The sequence below is a fragment of the Diabrotica virgifera genome, chromosome 1, assembly GCF_917563875.1.
Source record: "Diabrotica virgifera virgifera chromosome 1, PGI_DIABVI_V3a".
In the NCBI taxonomy this organism is placed as follows: Eukaryota; Metazoa; Arthropoda; class Insecta; order Coleoptera; family Chrysomelidae; genus Diabrotica; species Diabrotica virgifera.
This window is the reverse complement of record NC_065443.1, coordinates 316,745,604-316,763,703: the sequence shown is the minus strand read 5'-3', so window position 1 is coordinate 316,763,703 and position 18,100 is coordinate 316,745,604. Positions and strand designations below refer to the sequence as shown.

Below are 18,100 nucleotides of genomic sequence, written 5' to 3'. Positions count from 1 at the left end.
CATTTATTAACATTAATAGATATTAATAATACAACTTGTGCAATTTGAAAAAGGTGGTTTAAAAGGTTTTTTAAAATTTAATTTAAACTGTATTGCATTTTTAACACGTTTGTAGAAAAAAACTATTAAAATTTGTTAGAATATACAAAAATAAAAGTATATAGATGTTATTCTGATTTACGTATTGACAGTATAGGCAGTTTTGATGTAATGTCAAGAAAAATATAAAAATGGAATGTCATTCAAGTTCAAGTATAAGTTTTTGTAGGTATTGTCCTGTAATTGAGAATGAATAAATTATAATTGTTGACATATAAGACGTTTATAGAAAAATATTGTATGATATAGGTACGCGTTAAAAAGTACATTTTTAAAGCACTCATGTGAATTGCAGAATGAGCGAAGCGAATCTTTCACACAAATCTTTCACATACGTGCCTTAAAATTGTACTTTTAACATTTATATCATAAATAACTATTATTATAATTTTTGTGCATTTGGACTTGTCTACCTCGGGAATAAGATAATAAGTAATATTTAAAGTATTTTATAATTCACTTCGTCTGTTTGTCACTATGTCTGAGAAATCTTGTAGCCCGGATAATCAAAAGGGTATAGCTCAGTGGTAGAGCGTTGGACTGAAGATCACGAGGACCCCGGTTCGAATCCTGGTGTTTTCTAATCTTTTTTTAATTTTTGGTATTGTTTTAATAAAAATGTTTGGAAAGTAGTAAGTAAAAATTAATTTAATCTTTAAGTAAAATACAAATAAACTGTCCGAAAGTATATTTATTTCATTGAAATCATATTTAGAAGTATAACTTCTTACGTGCGTACAAAGTACACACACATTCTTTTTTTTTTTATTACAATGACAAAATAAATTTTCAAAATTCTTTTATTTTACGAACAGGAAATGATAACAATAGGAGATATAATTAAACAATGTTTAATTGTTTAAATATAAATTTGATTAATGATTGTTAAGCTGCATACAGACTAACATAAACAGTAATGTTTGAAATACAACTTAGCTTCCACTAAACATAAAACGTAATTCTTAACTAACTTAACTACACAACAAAATGTTTTATTAAATGCATATGAAGAGTACAGGGGAAAAACAATGAATATCACATTTTATACATATTGAGATAAACACCAATAAAGGTTTAATTCTTACGATATCTAAAAACTACTTATGAAGTTCTTGGCAGAATTCTAGCAATTCTTAGTCTATAATCTTATAATCTATATTAATTTAATAATGCACCAAAAAACTGCTAACATTCCAATGAACTGTCAATACTGATGGAATGGCCCCGTCCCATTCAAACAGTGAAGCGAGATTGGCGCCAACATACAAGAGAGAGGTCCTAGAGAGACAGAGAATTTGTAAGGTAAAATTTACTATATAGTCCATTCTTTCACGGTTTTTGCTCTAAATTTTAAAGAACCGCTTAGATTGACATGAAATTTGGTATACGTATAGCTTACATGTCAAAGAAAAAAAGTGATATTGTGCCGATGTGCCCTGGGGGTGACTTTCACCCCCTCTTGGGGATGAAAAAATATATGTCCAAACTAAGTCCGGAAATGGGTAAACTGACTAATTTTAAGTAACTTTTGTTCTATAGAGGTTTTTCGCTAAGTCAACACTTTTCGAGTTATTTGCAAGTGAATATATTCATTTTTCAACAAAATAACCACATTTTTAGACGGTTTTTCGCAAATGACTCAAAAAGTAAGTATTTTGTCGAAAACTTTTTATTTTGTGTTTCTTAGCAAAAATATAGCCTATAAAAAAGTAAAAAAAAAAATGGTGTACGCGTTAGGTCTCTGGATTTCGCAGAACCAGAGTTATAGCCAATGAAAAATAGATTCATATTCACCAAATTTCAAATAGAATATTTCGACGTGAAATATCCAAAAAATTAATCACTTTTTGGGGAAAACCTATTATAACTTTTTTAAAAGTGTTTAAAAAAAGCTTTATTTCTGTTGTTACAAAAAGTTTCTAGCATTAAATTTAAGCAAGTTACGCTCAAAATAAAGTTAGTCCCTTTTGTTTTTGCAAAAAAAGATCGGGAAGACCACCCCCTAATTAGCAACTTAAATGAAATTAATCGTTACCGCTCCACAAATTATTTTACTTATGTTGTGTTTATATGATCTGTAAGTTTCATCGATTCAAAGTGCTTATTTTTGAAAAAATTTGGTTTCAAAGTAATCTTTTTAAAAATTTAAATTTTGAAAAATTAGCTTTTTTTTCAAAATAACTTAAAAATTTTTAGAGATACCAAAAATCTCAAAAAACAAAAGTCAGATTTGCTTTTCTGAATATCATGTATTTTTTGTTTTTCTGTTAGACAAAAATTGATTAATATTGGTGTTTCTAAATTTGCATACATTCGTGATCAGTGACTCGTTCAACCCCTTTTAACTACAGCCCTTTCAATAATAAGGACTTTGAACCGATGAAACTTACAGATCATATAAACAATATATACACGAGTCAAGAAACTTGTGAAGTCGTAACGATTAAGTTTATTTAAGATACTAATTAGGGGGGATTTTCTCGACTTTTTTACCAAAACCAAAAGTGACTAACTTTATTTTGAGCGTTCTTAGCTAAAATATAGCTTATAAAAAAGTAAAAAAATGGTGTACGCGTTAGGTCTCTGGATCTCGTAGAACCAGAGTTATAGCCAATGAAAAATAGATTCATATTCACCAAATTTCAAATAGAATATTTCGACGTGAAATATCCAAAAAATTAAGCACTTTTTGGGGAAAACCCATTAGAACTTTTTTAAAGTGTTTAAATAAAGCTTTATTTCTGTTTTTACAAAAAGTTTCTAGCATTAAATTTAAGCAAGTTACGCTCAAAATACAGTTGGCCCCTTTTGTTTTTGCAAAAAAAAATCGGGAAGACCACCCCCTAATTAGCAACTTAAATGAAATTAATCGTTACCGCTCCACAAATTATTTTACTTATGTCGTCTTTATATGATCTGTAAGTTTTATCGATTCAAAGTGCTTATTTTTGAAAAAAATTGGTTTCAAAATAAAATTTTTAAAAATTTAAATTTTGAAAAATATGCTTTTTTTCAAAATAACTTAAAAATTGTTAGAGATACCAAAAATCTCGAAAAACAAAAAAAAGTCAGATTTGCTTTTCTAAATATCATGTATTTTTTTGTTTTTCTGTTAGACAAAAATTGATTAAGATTTGGTGTATCTAAATTTGCATACATTCGTGATCAATGACTCTTTCAACCCCTTTTAACTACAGCCCTTTCAATAATAAGGACGTTGAACCGATGAAACTTACAGATTATATAAACAATATATACACGAGTTAAGAAACTTGTGAAGTCGTAACGATTAAGTTCAATTAAGATACTAATTAGGGGGTGATTTTCTCGATTTTTTTACCAAAACCAAAAGGGACTAACTTTATTTTGAGCGTAACTTGTTTAATTTTGATGCTAGAAATTTTTTTATAAAACAAAAATGAAGCTTTTTTTAAACACTTTAAATAAGTTGTAATGAGTTTTCCCCGAAATGTGCTTCATTTTTGGTTATTTCACGTTAAAGTATTCCATTTGGAATTTGACCAATATGAACCTATTTTTCATTAGCTATAACTCTGCTTCTACTAGGTGTAGAGACGTGATATATACATCATTTTTTAAAATTTTTTACAGGCTATATTTTTGCTAAGAATGTTTTTTCGACAAAATACTTACTATTTGAGTTATTTGCGAGAAACCGTCTAAAAGCGTGGTTATTTTGTTGAAAAAATGAACATATTCACTGCCAAATAACTCGAAAAGTATTGACTTAGTGAAAAAACTCTATAGAACAAAAGTTACTTAATATTAGCCAGTTTATCCATTTCCTGACTTTCTTTGGACGAATATTTTTTCACCCACAAGAGGGGGTGAAAAGCACCCCCAGGGCAAAAGCACATATCGGCGCAATATCACTTTTTTCTTTGACTTGTTAGCTAGGTGTATGCCAAATTTCATGTCAATCCAAGCGGTTCTTTAAAATTTAGAGATTTTGCAATATTTTACCGTTAAAGAACGGACTAATAACTACCACCGGAGTTGCCAGATGTGATTTTATAAAACCCCCACTTAGAAACTGAAATTCATAGGTCGTATCTTCTTCGATTATATGAGTATAATATACAGTTATGTGTGTACATTCGCAAATTTAATTTCCAATGACCCCTTAAAACCTTCCATAATTTTTTCCCCCAAAAAATCTTTCTACCATTACTGCTTAGAGAAGTTCCCCTGTACGCTTTCAAATTACCCCAAAATAGTGGGAAAATACCCAAACCTGGCAACCCTGACGTACCTGGCTAGCACTATGGGCCATTCCACGAACATACGCCTGTTTTGGATTACTTCGACAACGAATATTTTACTGTGCAACATAAGAAGTACGAAAGTAAATGGCGCTAATAATTATTTCAATAAACAACAATGTAATTTGCAATTTACTTTCGTTCTTCTTGTTTTGCACAGTAAAATATTCGTTGTCGAAGTAATCCAAAACAGGCGTATGTTCGTGGAATAGGGTATATCAATTTGTTTGTTTATGAAAGATGGCGATTATCTTCCCTCCTTTACCTGATTATCTTCTATCTCATCCTGGCCCCATTAAACTCACTTCATGGCGATTCCATCAGTATTGACAGTTCGTTGTAACATTCCTTATTTTTGTTCAGTGGCGTGCCGACAATTCTGGTTCTTCGCCTGGATACAAACTTTTAGAAAATTTATATAGACTGATCTTTCTGGTTATTGTTCTGAATCGATAGTCTAGTCCAGTGATTCCCAACCGGAGGGCAATCGCCCCCTTGGGTGCGATTTAGATTTTTAGGGGACGATAAGGTGGGCGATTAACATCCGAGAAACGAGAAAAATAAACAATACTTTCGATCGGTAATTAAAAGTAAATATGTATACCAATGCAGGTAATAATAACACGAACATCTCGTCTAATAGTAACAGAGGACTATGACTCATGATACAATTTAGTTCTATAGGTAAGTAATACTTACTTAATTTCCTGTAAGGAAAAATATTTGGAAAGCGAGGTCCAGGAAGAAGAAGAACATTCTGGTTGAAGAACCTCAGAACCTGGTTCAATACAACATCTGTGCAGCTTTTCAGCGTTGCTGCAGATAAAGTGAAGATTGCCATGATGATCGCCAACATTCGTCACGGATATGCACATCAAGAAGAAGAGGTAATTAATACATTATAATAAATTCTGCACTTTCGTTTAGTAGTATTGATCGAGCAATCGAGCGATTGTGCGAGCAACCGCACAAAAGAGAAAGAGATAAAAGTGGGATGAGAATGATGAGAGCAGGTACCGACCCTTTTATTTTGACTCGAACAAAAATCGAACGGCCGAAGTTGTTGTCGTCTTGTCATAGTTGCGGTAAATAAAATAAAACCAACGAATGATCGAATATTTCGTACACTCTGTGAAGAAAATGATGAGATATTTGGATGCCTCAGAAGCCAATCGGTGTAAGTCAATAAATGTTTGAAATGAGATCATGTTTGTGAAAATAATTGCAAAACAATAAGGAGCCATTAAAAATAAATAGACTGTCGTTATTGATCATAATATAAGTATTACATATATTCATAATACAAACAAGGACAAGCTATTTGTCGTTTTTGTATTTTTTGGTGTTACATCTCATAAGTCATTTTTAGGGAGAATTTGACTTACACCGTTCGACTTCTGAAGCATCGATTTAATACATTGCTACTACATAATACTTCCATATTACGGATGTCTGCTTTTTAAAGGTAATAATTGCCTACGGCGGTTCTTCAGTGTCATGGATACTGTTTCTTAATACTATTCTTAATCCACTGTTGTGGATTGAATTGCTTAATACTACTGACCCCACACTGAGTACAGCACTACAAGAGAATCGAAGTGACATCGCTTACTTATCAGATATTTTAAAAAAATTAAATGAAACGAACCTGCAATTACAAGGGAAGAACATAAATATGGCCAAAGCGAAGGGGGTAGTCGGAGCATTCATTGACAAACTATTTATTTTTGAAGAAAATATACAGAGAAGAGATCTGAACAAATTCCTCAACTTGAAATCTTCTTGTGGTGATTCTGAGGATTTTCAAACATATTACCTCTACCTTCAAACATTGAAAGAAGATCTGCAGTCCCGATTCCAAGATTTTACTAGTCTGAAAATGCCAACTTGGTTTATCGATCCTTTCAGCGTGGAAGTTTCAACGCCATGTCCTTCTACAAGTCTGTTTCGGGAGTGTTGGTATGAAAGATTTTGGCTGCGGATAAATGAAGTCTATCCAATCTTGTGGAATGCAATCAAATGACTATTATTAGCATTCCGCACAACATATCTAGTGGAGAAAGGTTTTAGTTCTGTATGTATATTGAAAAACAAACAAGGAAATAGGCTTGACATAATAGAAAGAGGGGATTTGAGGTTGCTATTAACCAACATTGAGTCAGACATAAATAAATTATGTGAGGGACACCAAGATCAAGGGAGAAATTAACAATTATTAATTATTACTATGCTAGACGAATGCTACGAATTCCTTGGACCGATTATAGGGCAAATAATTCAATTTTAAGAGAGCTAAAAGTTAGCCAACGACTCTCCAGTAAAGTCCATCTCCAACAATTAAAATACATAAAGACATGTTTGAGAGAAAACACAGAAAACATGGAAAGACTCATTATATAAGGAAAGGTGGAAGGCCGAAGATCACGAGGAAGATCCCCAACAAGATGGATCGATCAAAGTACAGAAATATGCAAAAGACCTATGCACGAGTTAAAAGAAATGACCAGACAGAGATCTTTGGAGACGGACAATACACGACATCAAGTCGACCACTACACTCCCCCCGGGGGGTCAGGATTGAAGAAAGAGTTGTCTGATATAACGAAATCCGCTCATAACGAGGTAATTAGGCCGCCATTTCAGTTATCGTTATAGAGTGAGTCTACTGTACTTAGTTGAGTAAATGACTTAAAACAAATTTCACATTTGTAAGCTTTTTCACTAGTGTGTAATCTCATATCGCTTAATTTACAGAAGAACGGCATAATCCAAAAAATTATATCATATAAAAATAGTTGATAATGTAACTTATTTTTTTTGTGCAAGATCATCCCAACATTTACAAAACAACATTACCAACAGAAGAAGTTTTAACAAAATAATAAAAAAATGCTATATTTTTTTAAGAAGAAATACAAAAGTAGTTGTCATTCAAAAGTTTGTCAATCCAAAAGAAAGTCTACTACCAGTTAACTATCGTGCTTTGTGTCATCAAACCATATTAAAAGCATTTAATTTGTTTGCAAAGTTAAATTAATATAATTAACTAAAAAAAACAATTTTTAAAGCACGATACTGACACAATGTTGATTTTTGAGTTATGACGTTCTTCTATAAATGGAGCGATATGTTCTTTCATAGCACCTGCTTGTGAAAATTGTTTAAAACAAATTTCGCACTTGTAAGGCGTTATTTGCTTTTAACGTGTTTGCTCAAAGATGCATGGACATGAATGTGGATGTGCATGTTTATTACGTTGATTTTGAGAAAGCTTTTGATAAAGTAGGCATGAAAAATTAGTAGCCTAAGACATGAAAAATTAGTCCAAATTCTAAAGACAAAAAACATAGACAAAACGGACTTACGAATGATAACAAACCTTTACTGGAATCAAAGAGCACAAATTGTAATAGATAACGAACCCAGTCCAGAAATTGAAATCAGGAGAGGAGTTAGGCAGGGATGTATTATGTCTCCATTACTCTTTAATGCATATTTATAGTGAAGCCATTTTTGAAGAAGCATTGCTATCTCAAAGTGAAGGAATAATAATTAACGTAAGATCTATTATCAACATAAGATATGCAGATGATACCGTGATTATGGGAAGCTCTGCTGAACAACTCCAACTACTACTAAACTAAACAAACAATTTCTGTGAAGAATATGGACTAAAAATGAATATAAAAAAGACCAAATACATGATAATAACTAAGAAAACAAACAAACAAACAAGCATACACTTGGAAAATGTACCGATAGAAAGGGTTGATAAATATAAATACCTAGGAACCTGAATTTCAGAAAAAAATTATCAAACAACAGAAATAAGGACCAGGATAGAAATAGCAAGAAATGCGTTTGTAAAAATGAAAACAGTTCTTTGCAACAAAGACAGCTTAGAACTGAGAGTAAGAGCTTTGAGATGCTATGTGTTCTCGATACTACAATATGGACTTGAAAGCTGGACATTAAAGCAAGAACACATAAATAAGCTACAGTCATTTGAAATGTGATGTTACAGAAGGATGCTTAGAATAGCATGGACACAGAAGAAAACGAACACAGAAGTATTGCGAGACACGGGTAAAGAATGTGAAATAATAAACACAATAAAAATAAGAAAGTTACAATATCTGGGACACGTAATGAGGGAACAGCGATATGAAATGCTCAGACTGATAATACAGGGAAAGATAAGAGGCGGAAGCAGTATAAGAAAAAGGAGAGTGTCATGGTTGAAGAATTTAAGGGACTGGTTTAAATATAGTTATGCTATCCAACCTCCGATTAGCAGACGGCACTTAAAGAAGAAGAAGATTTGTAAGGCGTTTCTCCAGTGTGTACTTTCAAATGGGATTTCAATTGACTTAGATGAGTAAACTGCTTAAAACAAATTTCACACTTGTACGGTTTTTCTCCAGTGTGAATACGCATATGTTTATTTAAAGACTCTTTGTAAGAAAATTGCTTAGAACAAATTTTACACTTGAAAGGCCTTTCTCCAGTGTGCATTCTCATATGTTTATTCAATATGCCTACGCTATAAAACCCCTTGAAACAAATTTCACATTTACAAGATTTTTGTCCAGTATGTATCAACGAATGCGTTTTCAAATAACATTTTTGAGAAAACTCTTTAGCACAAATTTCACACTTGTAGGGTTTTTCTTCAGAGTGTGTCAGCAAATGTGTTGTCAAGTTACCTTTAACAGAGAACTGCTTAGAACAAATTTCGCACTTGTAAGGCGTTTCTCCAGTGTGCACTCTTAAATGAATTTTCAATTTAGCTAAGTCCCTAAACTGTCTAAAACAAATTTCACACTTGTAATATCCACCCCTCCCACTAGGGGTGTACTCCCCCTCAGTGTGCACTCTCAAATGTCTTTTCAAATTACCTGTAGTCATAAACTGCTTTAAACAAATGTCACACTCGTGAGGTTTTTCAGCAGTGTGCACTCTCAAATGCTTTTTCAAATTTCCATATTGACTAAACTGCTTAAAACAAATTTCACACTTGTAAGGTTTTTCACCAGTGTGCACCCTCAAATGTATTTTTAAAATACTTGGTGCAGTAAACTGCTTACTACAAATTTCACATTCGTACAGTTCTTGTTCAGTTTGAATTTTTATCTTTTCATTTAATGTACTCTCTTTGTGCTGTCGAATCACACAATTTTCCGTAGGAGATGATTGCTCTGTTGTTTTTACAATTGTCAGTTTTTTCTCGTCTTCTGGACAACCTAAAATAAAATCGTTTAGACAAATTTTACTACTCAGAAGAAATCAATGTTATAAACAATGTAGTTCAGAGAAATAAGGAAAAAAATAGCCTGTTGGTGACACAACCCCCTCCAGGCCGAAACCAAATTTTTTGAGTAGTGTGGACATCTATAATAATAACCTATATGTTTCCTGCAGCCGATTTTGATGATATACATAGTTATAAACAAATGAAGATCAAAAAACGGTAAATTTTCGCTTTTTTCGTCTATTGACAAAAGGCTAAGCATTTTAAACAAATTTGGAAGTAAGAAACTCATAAACCATATAAAAAACTTCAAAATGGCGTCAGCTGAATATGTCTATCCTTATTGGTTGCTTAGAAAATTGCAAAATAATTCATAAATTTTGAGTTTTTATAAATATTCATAACTTATGTAAAAATGAACTTAAAATCTTCTTATTACACGGAATGCTGGGACTTCTGGTTCTAAAATTATACACTAAATTTTATAACAATTGGTCAAATAGTTTAAAAGTTATTTAATTTGTTTATCCCAAATTAATTTTTTTTTGCAACAGTATAAGTCAGAAAATGATGAAGTTAAAGTAATACTTTGGATAGTTTATGAAAGAAGAAGATTAATACTAATAACATAATCTAAAAAAAATGACAAAAAATAATTTTAAGTATCGTAAAATTATTTTGCAAGAACATGTCGATTTTTTGCTTATAAACAATTAGAATAACTTTTTAACCATTGCCCGCAGAAAAATTATTTTTTCACATTTAGAAAGATTGAATTTTTATACAAATTTAAAAAAAGAAAAAATTGTCCTAGGATAGTTAGGGACGAAGTTGCCGCCCCCCTTTTTTTTAATTCACAGCAGCTTTCTTTATAACAATTACGAAATCAAATCAGTCACATTGGAAAGAACATACTTCAGAGTTTTAATGTACCAAATATAAAAAATATATACTTTCAAACCACAAAGCTTCAAAATGTGACCCTTAAAATCGGCCGGCCTCGAAACTTGGGAGATCGATGAGAAGGGGGAAGGAACTGTTAGCTGTATCTCTTGGTCTATAGGTCTGGATCCCGCGTATGAAAAAAAAGTTGATTAATAGCAAGCTGAAAATTTGTTAATAGCTTAAGGGTGTCTAGTCGAATAAACTTTGATATATGGGAACACTGAAACAGGGGTAGTTTTAATTGTGGAACAGGTTAAAAATTTGGAACGGTCACAGCACTAAAACGGCACATTTATTTTGTCCGACAGAACAGACTTAAACTCTCCGAACAGAGATTAAACTCTCATGAAAAAATCAGACCGCTATTTATTACCTGTCATTTGACATATTCTACATGTTCCACTCATTAAAACGCCCATTTGGTGATAAATAGCAGTCTGATTTTTGCATGAGAGTTTAATCTCTGTTCAAAGAGTTTAAGTCTGTTCTGTCGGACAAAATAAATGTGCCGTTTTCGTGCTGTGACCGTTCCAAATTTTTAACCTGTTCCACAATTAAAACTACCCCTGTTCCAGTGTTCACACATATCAAAGTTTATTCGACTAGACACCCTTAAGCTATTAAAAAATTTTCAGCTTGCTATTAATCAACTTTTTTTTCATACGCGGGATCCAGACCTACTAGCCTATGAATTTCGACGTTACTTTTTTTAATTTGTATGTACTTTTTGCGTACAGTACGAGTATGCATTATTTAAATAAATTAATTGTTATATACACCATCAAATTTGTTTAAACAATTTTTTTTTCAATTTTTTTTAATAATTTTTAAAGTAATTTTAATCACAAAACATACATATTTATGAATAATATAATAATGCATAGTTTTTTATTAAACTTAGTAATAATTTAAAGTATGAAAAAACAAATTATCCCATTCAATTATTTCTAAAAATAGTATTGGTCTATGGAAATCAGAAAATCTCAAATAAACTAGGTTTAAACCTGCTATTAGATGAATGAAAAACTGAAGTTACAGAACCACCAAACAAAAGATAAACGTAATTGATTGGTGTTGGAAATTAAGCTAAGAACCGTTAGTGCCGATCCGATAAACAGATCTTTATATCAGATATTTTATTAAAATAAACTATCTGCTCTTGCAAAACTGGTTGCGCCGAGTACTTGTTAGTACAGAGATATAAATAGTTTATGGACTTCGATTATCAAAACCTCAATCTTTCTCTATTATCTATTTTGGAATTTCTTTTTTTTAATATGTATGTACTCTTTGCGTACGTTACGGATATGTTTTTTGTTAATAAAGTGGTTATTTAATTAACTATGTAAATTGTGTAAACAATTTTTGGAAATTCTTTTACGATATTTCTAGAATGACTTTGTTGGCAATCATAGGAGTGGATCATATGCACTTTACTTTACAAAAACTTATAATAAATGGGTAACTGATAATTGTTACGTTTTTCATAAAAATACAAGTATTCCTAGATAAACCTCCTTTAATTTTATTTTAATAGTCTTGCTCATACCAAAATGTATGAAATATCTTAATTTTTGTTTTTTTTTGCAATCTTAAAATTATAACTTTTAATGTTTGTAAGATACAATTATTACAATATTGTAGAAAATTTCTGAAAATAATTTTGTTCTTTTTATCCTCCCTCTAATTTTGTTACATTTCATTTTTCGTTTATCTAGTACCATGTTTATCAAGAAATAAAACCTAGTTTATTTGAGATTTTTTATTTTCAATTTAATATTATAAGCCAATTTTAGATTTAGGAATAATTGAATAGGATTAGTAATATAATAATTACAGGGTGTAACAAAAATACAGGTCATAAATTTAATCGCATATTCTGGGACCAAAAATAGTTCGATTGAACCTAACTTACCTTAGTATAAATATGCACATAAAAAAGTTACAGCCCTTTGAAGTTACAAAATGAAAATCGATTTTGTCCATTATATAGAAGAGATTTTTTATTGAAAATAAACATGTGGTATTTTTATGGCAGGAGCATCTTTCAAAAAAATTATAGTAAAATTTTGACACCCCTTAAAAATTTTATGGAGGTTTTGTTCCTTTAAAACCCCCCAAACTTTTGTGTTCGTTCCAATTAAATTATTATTGTGGTACTATTAGTTAAACACAATGTTTTTAAAACTTTTTTGCCTCCTAGTACTTTTTCGAAAAGTCAATTTTTATTGAGATATTTTAAATATTAGTCAAATCCACCACATATTTGTATAATATGGTTAAGTACGATTATGAAGACTTGGTAATCGTATGAAAATTATTATTTATAATTTACATTTTTAGGCATATTTTGAACCATATTAAAAAAGAAGCCACATCTTGATAAAAGGTGCCTTATCGAAGAAATACTAAGAGACAAAAAAGTTTCAGAAACATTGTGTTTAACTAATGGTACCGCAGTAATAGTTTAATTGGAACGTACACAAACATTTGGGGGGTCTAAAGGAACAAACCCCCATAAAATTTTTATGTAAACATATTAAAAAGGAAACCGCAACTCGATAAAAACTGCCTTATCGAAAAAATACTAAGAGGCAAAAAAGTTTTAAAAACAGTGAGTTTAACTAATGGTACCACAATAATAATTTAATTGGGTTATATACAAAAGTTTGGGGGGTTTAAGGGAACAAAACCCCCATAAAATTTTTATGGGATGCAAAAATTTCACTATAATTTTTCTTTAAGATGTTCCTGTCATAAGAATGATACATGTCCATTTTCAATAAAAAATCTCTAATAGTTTTCGATATATTGGAAAAAATTGATTTTCATTTTGTAACTTCAAAGGGCTATAACTTTTTTTATGTGAACATTTGTATTAAGTTAAGTTAGGTCCAATCGATCTATTTTTGGTCCCAGAATATGTGATTTAATTTATGGCCTGTATTTTTGTTACGCCCTGTATAACTAATATGTACGTTTTACAATAAAAGTTACATCAAATATTATTTAAAAACGCTGGACGGAAGGGCCGCCCGAGAACTTTATCGTACCGATCTATTATCGTTATGGTACTAGATACTGGAATTCTATAAAAATAACAAAGTTACTCGTTATTTTGATATTTTAGAAACACCTACTGTACTTAAAAGTATTTTATGGTTCTACGCATCATTAATTCCTGCATTTGAGAAAATGTTCGATGCCATATTTCGGGGACACACTATAGATGTGTAGATTATTGCATAAATCAATAGAATATTATAGTCATACTTTCATTTCAAATTAGTTCATTTTTCTGAGAAATTAATAGTTTACAATATTTGCAACAAGATATTATCTCCAAATTCTATCCTACTGCATGGATTTTAATGAAATTTTGGGAGTAGCCCAATCTCCTAATTCAAAGTCTATCCTATATACTATGGCGATTTTATCATGGGGGAAGTTCCCACCACTTCTCAGGGGTGAAATATTTTTATTTTCGAATTACCTGGAGAAAAAGGAAGATTTTTAAGAAAATTTAAAAATTGATTCTATAATTTGATTACATTTTTTACAAAAACCATTCATTTTAAACCCGTTCAACTTTTTGAAAGTAGAAATAACACTATATATATTAAAAGGTATTGTAGAAGGAAAAAAATGCATTTAAATTATGGTAGATGGGGAGTTAAATGTATATACTTTTCATTTTTCCTTAAAGTACATTAGTCATATATTTTTTTGCACCATATCTCGCTTAGTTTGTAAGTAACCGACATTTAACGGTGCTCGTTTTAAAGGCCTTTTCAAACACTACAAAAGGTGTTGGTAGCATTATACACCTAAAACCTACCGTTCCTCTGTTATTTCAAGTTGAATACACCAATTTGAGCATGCACCAAAAAACAAACTATTTTCACCTACCATATCTCTTTTTGTATTATAAATAGAACATTTACGAAGGAACGAATCTCTTTATTATTTATAATCTAAAAAATGTTTTATATAGTGTTTTTAGTTCGATGCATAGTTTTTAAGGTATTCACAAAAAATCCGTCCGAAAAGGTGTCATTTTTCAATGAAAATGGCCAATTTTCAACTACGCATAACTCAAAAAGTATTGAGTTCTCAAAAAAAAAGTATAGACCAGTTTTTGCTTAGAAATAGGTTCTTTAGCCACTTCCGTGCTTATTTTGACCAACAAATTTTCCACCCCCTTGAAGAAGTGGGAACCGCCCAAGATAAAAGCGCCATAGTATATAGGGTAGATTTTGTTTCTTGAGATATTCCCTACTTACTGTGAAAATATCAAGTACATCAATGTAGTAGGATGGAATTCGGAGCCAAATCCCCTTATTGACTGCCCTACAATAATGCTCTGCTATGAACGCGTGAGAGAGGACACATAAGATTATAGCAAAATTTCTATTTACCGTAACTTTTCGAGTTTTTGAGCTACAGCAATGAATTTTATGTCATTGAAAAGGTAATTTTGCATTCTTTCAAAATATGTTAAAATATACAGGGGGTATGTAAAAAAATTAAGATTTTTTATTCATTTCCGGTTCAACCGGAAGCCGTATTTTTGGTAAAATTTATTGTGATAATAGATAATAAAGTACCATATATGTGTGCAAAATTTCAAATTTTAGTTTCTATTAAGAAGGAAGTTACGGGCACTCGAATATTTTTTTATAAAAAATTCATAACTCCCCTCCTATGGGGAGTTAAGATATATGACTAATGTCATTCAATTTACTGATAGGATATCAAAAATATATCAAAAAATAAAAAAATTCCTGGGAGCCATTTTTGAGAAAATCTAGTTCAAATTTATGTCAAAATTTGACCCCTTAAATATAGGCAACCTGTAACTTTTTCTGAAAAACGATAACATCCTTCTTATAGCACCATCTTTAGGCTATATAACTACTTTTTCAAATTAAACTTATCTTAAACAAGTTTTTAGATAGATAGGGAAATGTGTCGGGTGGGCGGTCGGCCATGTTGGCCGCCATTTTGAATTTGGAAATGTCAAATTCCGTATTTTTATTTACCTATCGATGAGCTTACTTTGAGTTGAATTTCATTCATTTCGGTCAAAATTTGCAAAAATGGGCCCTAAATAACCCCCCTATTTCGGCCCCCCTTTGAGAGGTTTTTTTTAAAAGCTTAGTTTCTCGACAAAATTCTCTTAAACTTACTCATACCGAATTTCATCAAAATCGGTCCAGTAGTTTTTGCTGGGCGGTGGCGACATACGTACGTACGTACATACTTCCGACATGTTTTTTTTATTACTTTATCGTACTACATACGCAGTATGAGTATAATAGATAAAGTTATAGGATCGTGCAAAAAAATTTTTTTCAGATTTCACTTTTTTTCGACGTTTTGAGTCCCCCTGAGTCTAAAAAGCAAATAAAAAAAACATGTCGGAAGTATGTACGTACGTATGTACGTACGTATGTCGCCACCGCCCAGCAAAAACTACTGGACCGATTTCGATGAAATTCGGTATGAGTAAGTTTAAGAGAATTTTGTCGAGAAACTAAGCTTTTGAAAAAAACCTCTCAAAGGGGGGCCGAAATAGGGGGGTTATTTAGGGCCCATTTTTGCAAATTTTGACCGAAACGAATGAAATTTAACTTAAAGTTAGCTCATCGATAGATAAATAGCAATACGGAATTTGACATTTCCAAATCCAAAATGGCGGCCAGCATGGCCGACCGCCCACCCGACACATTTCCCTACCAATCTAAAAATTTGTTTAAGATAAATTTAATTTGAAAAAACATTTATATAGCCTAAAGATGGGGCTATAACAAGAATATTATCGTTTTTCAGAAAAAGTTATGGGTTGCCTATATTTAAGGGGTCAAAATTTGACATAAATTTGAACTAAATTTTCTCAAAAATGACTCCAAGGAATTTGTTTATTTTTTGATATATTTTTGATATCCTATCGGTAAATTGAATAACATTAGTCAGGTTTCTTAACTCCTCATAGGAGGGGAGTTATGAATTTTTTATAAAAAAATATTCGAGTGCCCGTAACTACCTCTGTAATAGAAACTAAAATTTGAAATTTGGCATATATAGTACTTTATTATCTATTAGCACAATAAATTTTACCCACAATATGGCTTCCGGTTTAACCGGAAATGAAAAATAAATCTTAATTTTTTACATACGCCCTGTATATTTTTACATATTTTGAAAGAATGTAAAATTATCTTTCCAATGACATAAAACTCGTTGCTGTAACTCAAAAACTCGAAAAGTTACAGAAAATTGAAATTTTGCTAGAATCTTGTGTGTGTCCTCTCACGCGATCATAGCAGAGCATTATTATAGGGCAGTCAATGAGGGTATTTGGCTCCGAATTCCATCCTACTACATCGATGTACTTGATATTTTCACAGTAAGTAGGGAATAGCTCAAGAAACAAAATCTACCCTATATACTATGGCGCTTTTATCTTGGGGCAATTCCCACCCCTTCAAGGGGGTGGAAAATTTATTGGTCAAAATAAGCATGGAAGTGGCTAGAGAACCTATTTTTAAGCAAAAACTGATCTATACTTTTTTTTGAGAACTCAATACTTTTTGAGTTATGCGCAGTTGAAAATTGGCCATTTTCATTTAAAAATGACACGTTTTAGGACGGTTTTTTGTGAATGCCTTAAAAACTATGCATCAAACTAAAAACACTATATAATTTTTTTTTTAATTATAAATAACAAAGAGATTCGTTCCTTCGTAAATTTTCTATATATAATACAAAAAGAGATATGGTAGGTAAAAAGAGTTTGGTTTTTGGTGCATGCTCAAAATGCTCATGCTTTTGTAGTGTTTGAAAAGGCCTTTAAAACGAGCACTGTTAAATGTCGGTTACATTCAAACTAAGCGAGATATGGTGCAAAAAAATATATGACTAATGTACTTTAAGGAAAAATGAGAAGTACATACATTTAACCCCTCATTCACCAGAATTTAAATGCATTGTTTTTCTTTTGCAATACCTCTTAATATAGTGTTATTTCTACTTTCAAAAAGTTGGACGGGTGAAAAAAATAAGATCAAATTATAGGGCGCATTTTTAAATTTTCTTAAAATTCTTCCTTTTGCTCCATGCAATTCGCAAATAAAAATGTTCTATCCCCGAGAAGTGGTGAGAACCGCCCCCACGATAAAAGCGCCATAGTATATAGGATAGACTTTGAATTAGGTGATTGGGCTTTGTGCTACTCCCAAAATTTCATTACAATCCATGCAGTAAAATGCAAATATTGTAAACTATTAATTTCTCAGAAAAATGGACTAATTTGAAATGAAAGTATGACTAATATTCTATTGATTTATGCAATAATCTATAGTGTGTCCCCGAACATTTTCTCAAATGCGGGAATTAATGATGCGTAGAACCATAAAATATTTTCAAGTATACAAGGTGTTTCTAAAATATCAAAATAACGAGTAACTTTGTTATTTTTATAGAATGGCAGTATCTAGTACGATAACGATAATAGATCGGT

At 31.3% G+C, this 18,100-nt stretch overlaps 1 protein-coding gene across 1 annotated transcript in view; it reads right to left on the bottom strand.

Annotated features, from left to right (window-relative positions):
* Positions 1-881: 881 nt before the first annotated feature.
* Positions 882-18,100, bottom strand: part of LOC126879254 (zinc finger protein 235-like) — a 47,833-nt gene continuing 30,614 nt past the window's right edge. The window contains exon 2 of the mRNA XM_050642324.1: positions 882-9,625. Within this exon, the coding sequence (XP_050498281.1) occupies positions 8,673-9,625 (953 nt within the window). The 3' untranslated portion in view covers positions 882-8,672. The remainder of the gene's footprint in view (positions 9,626-18,100) is intronic.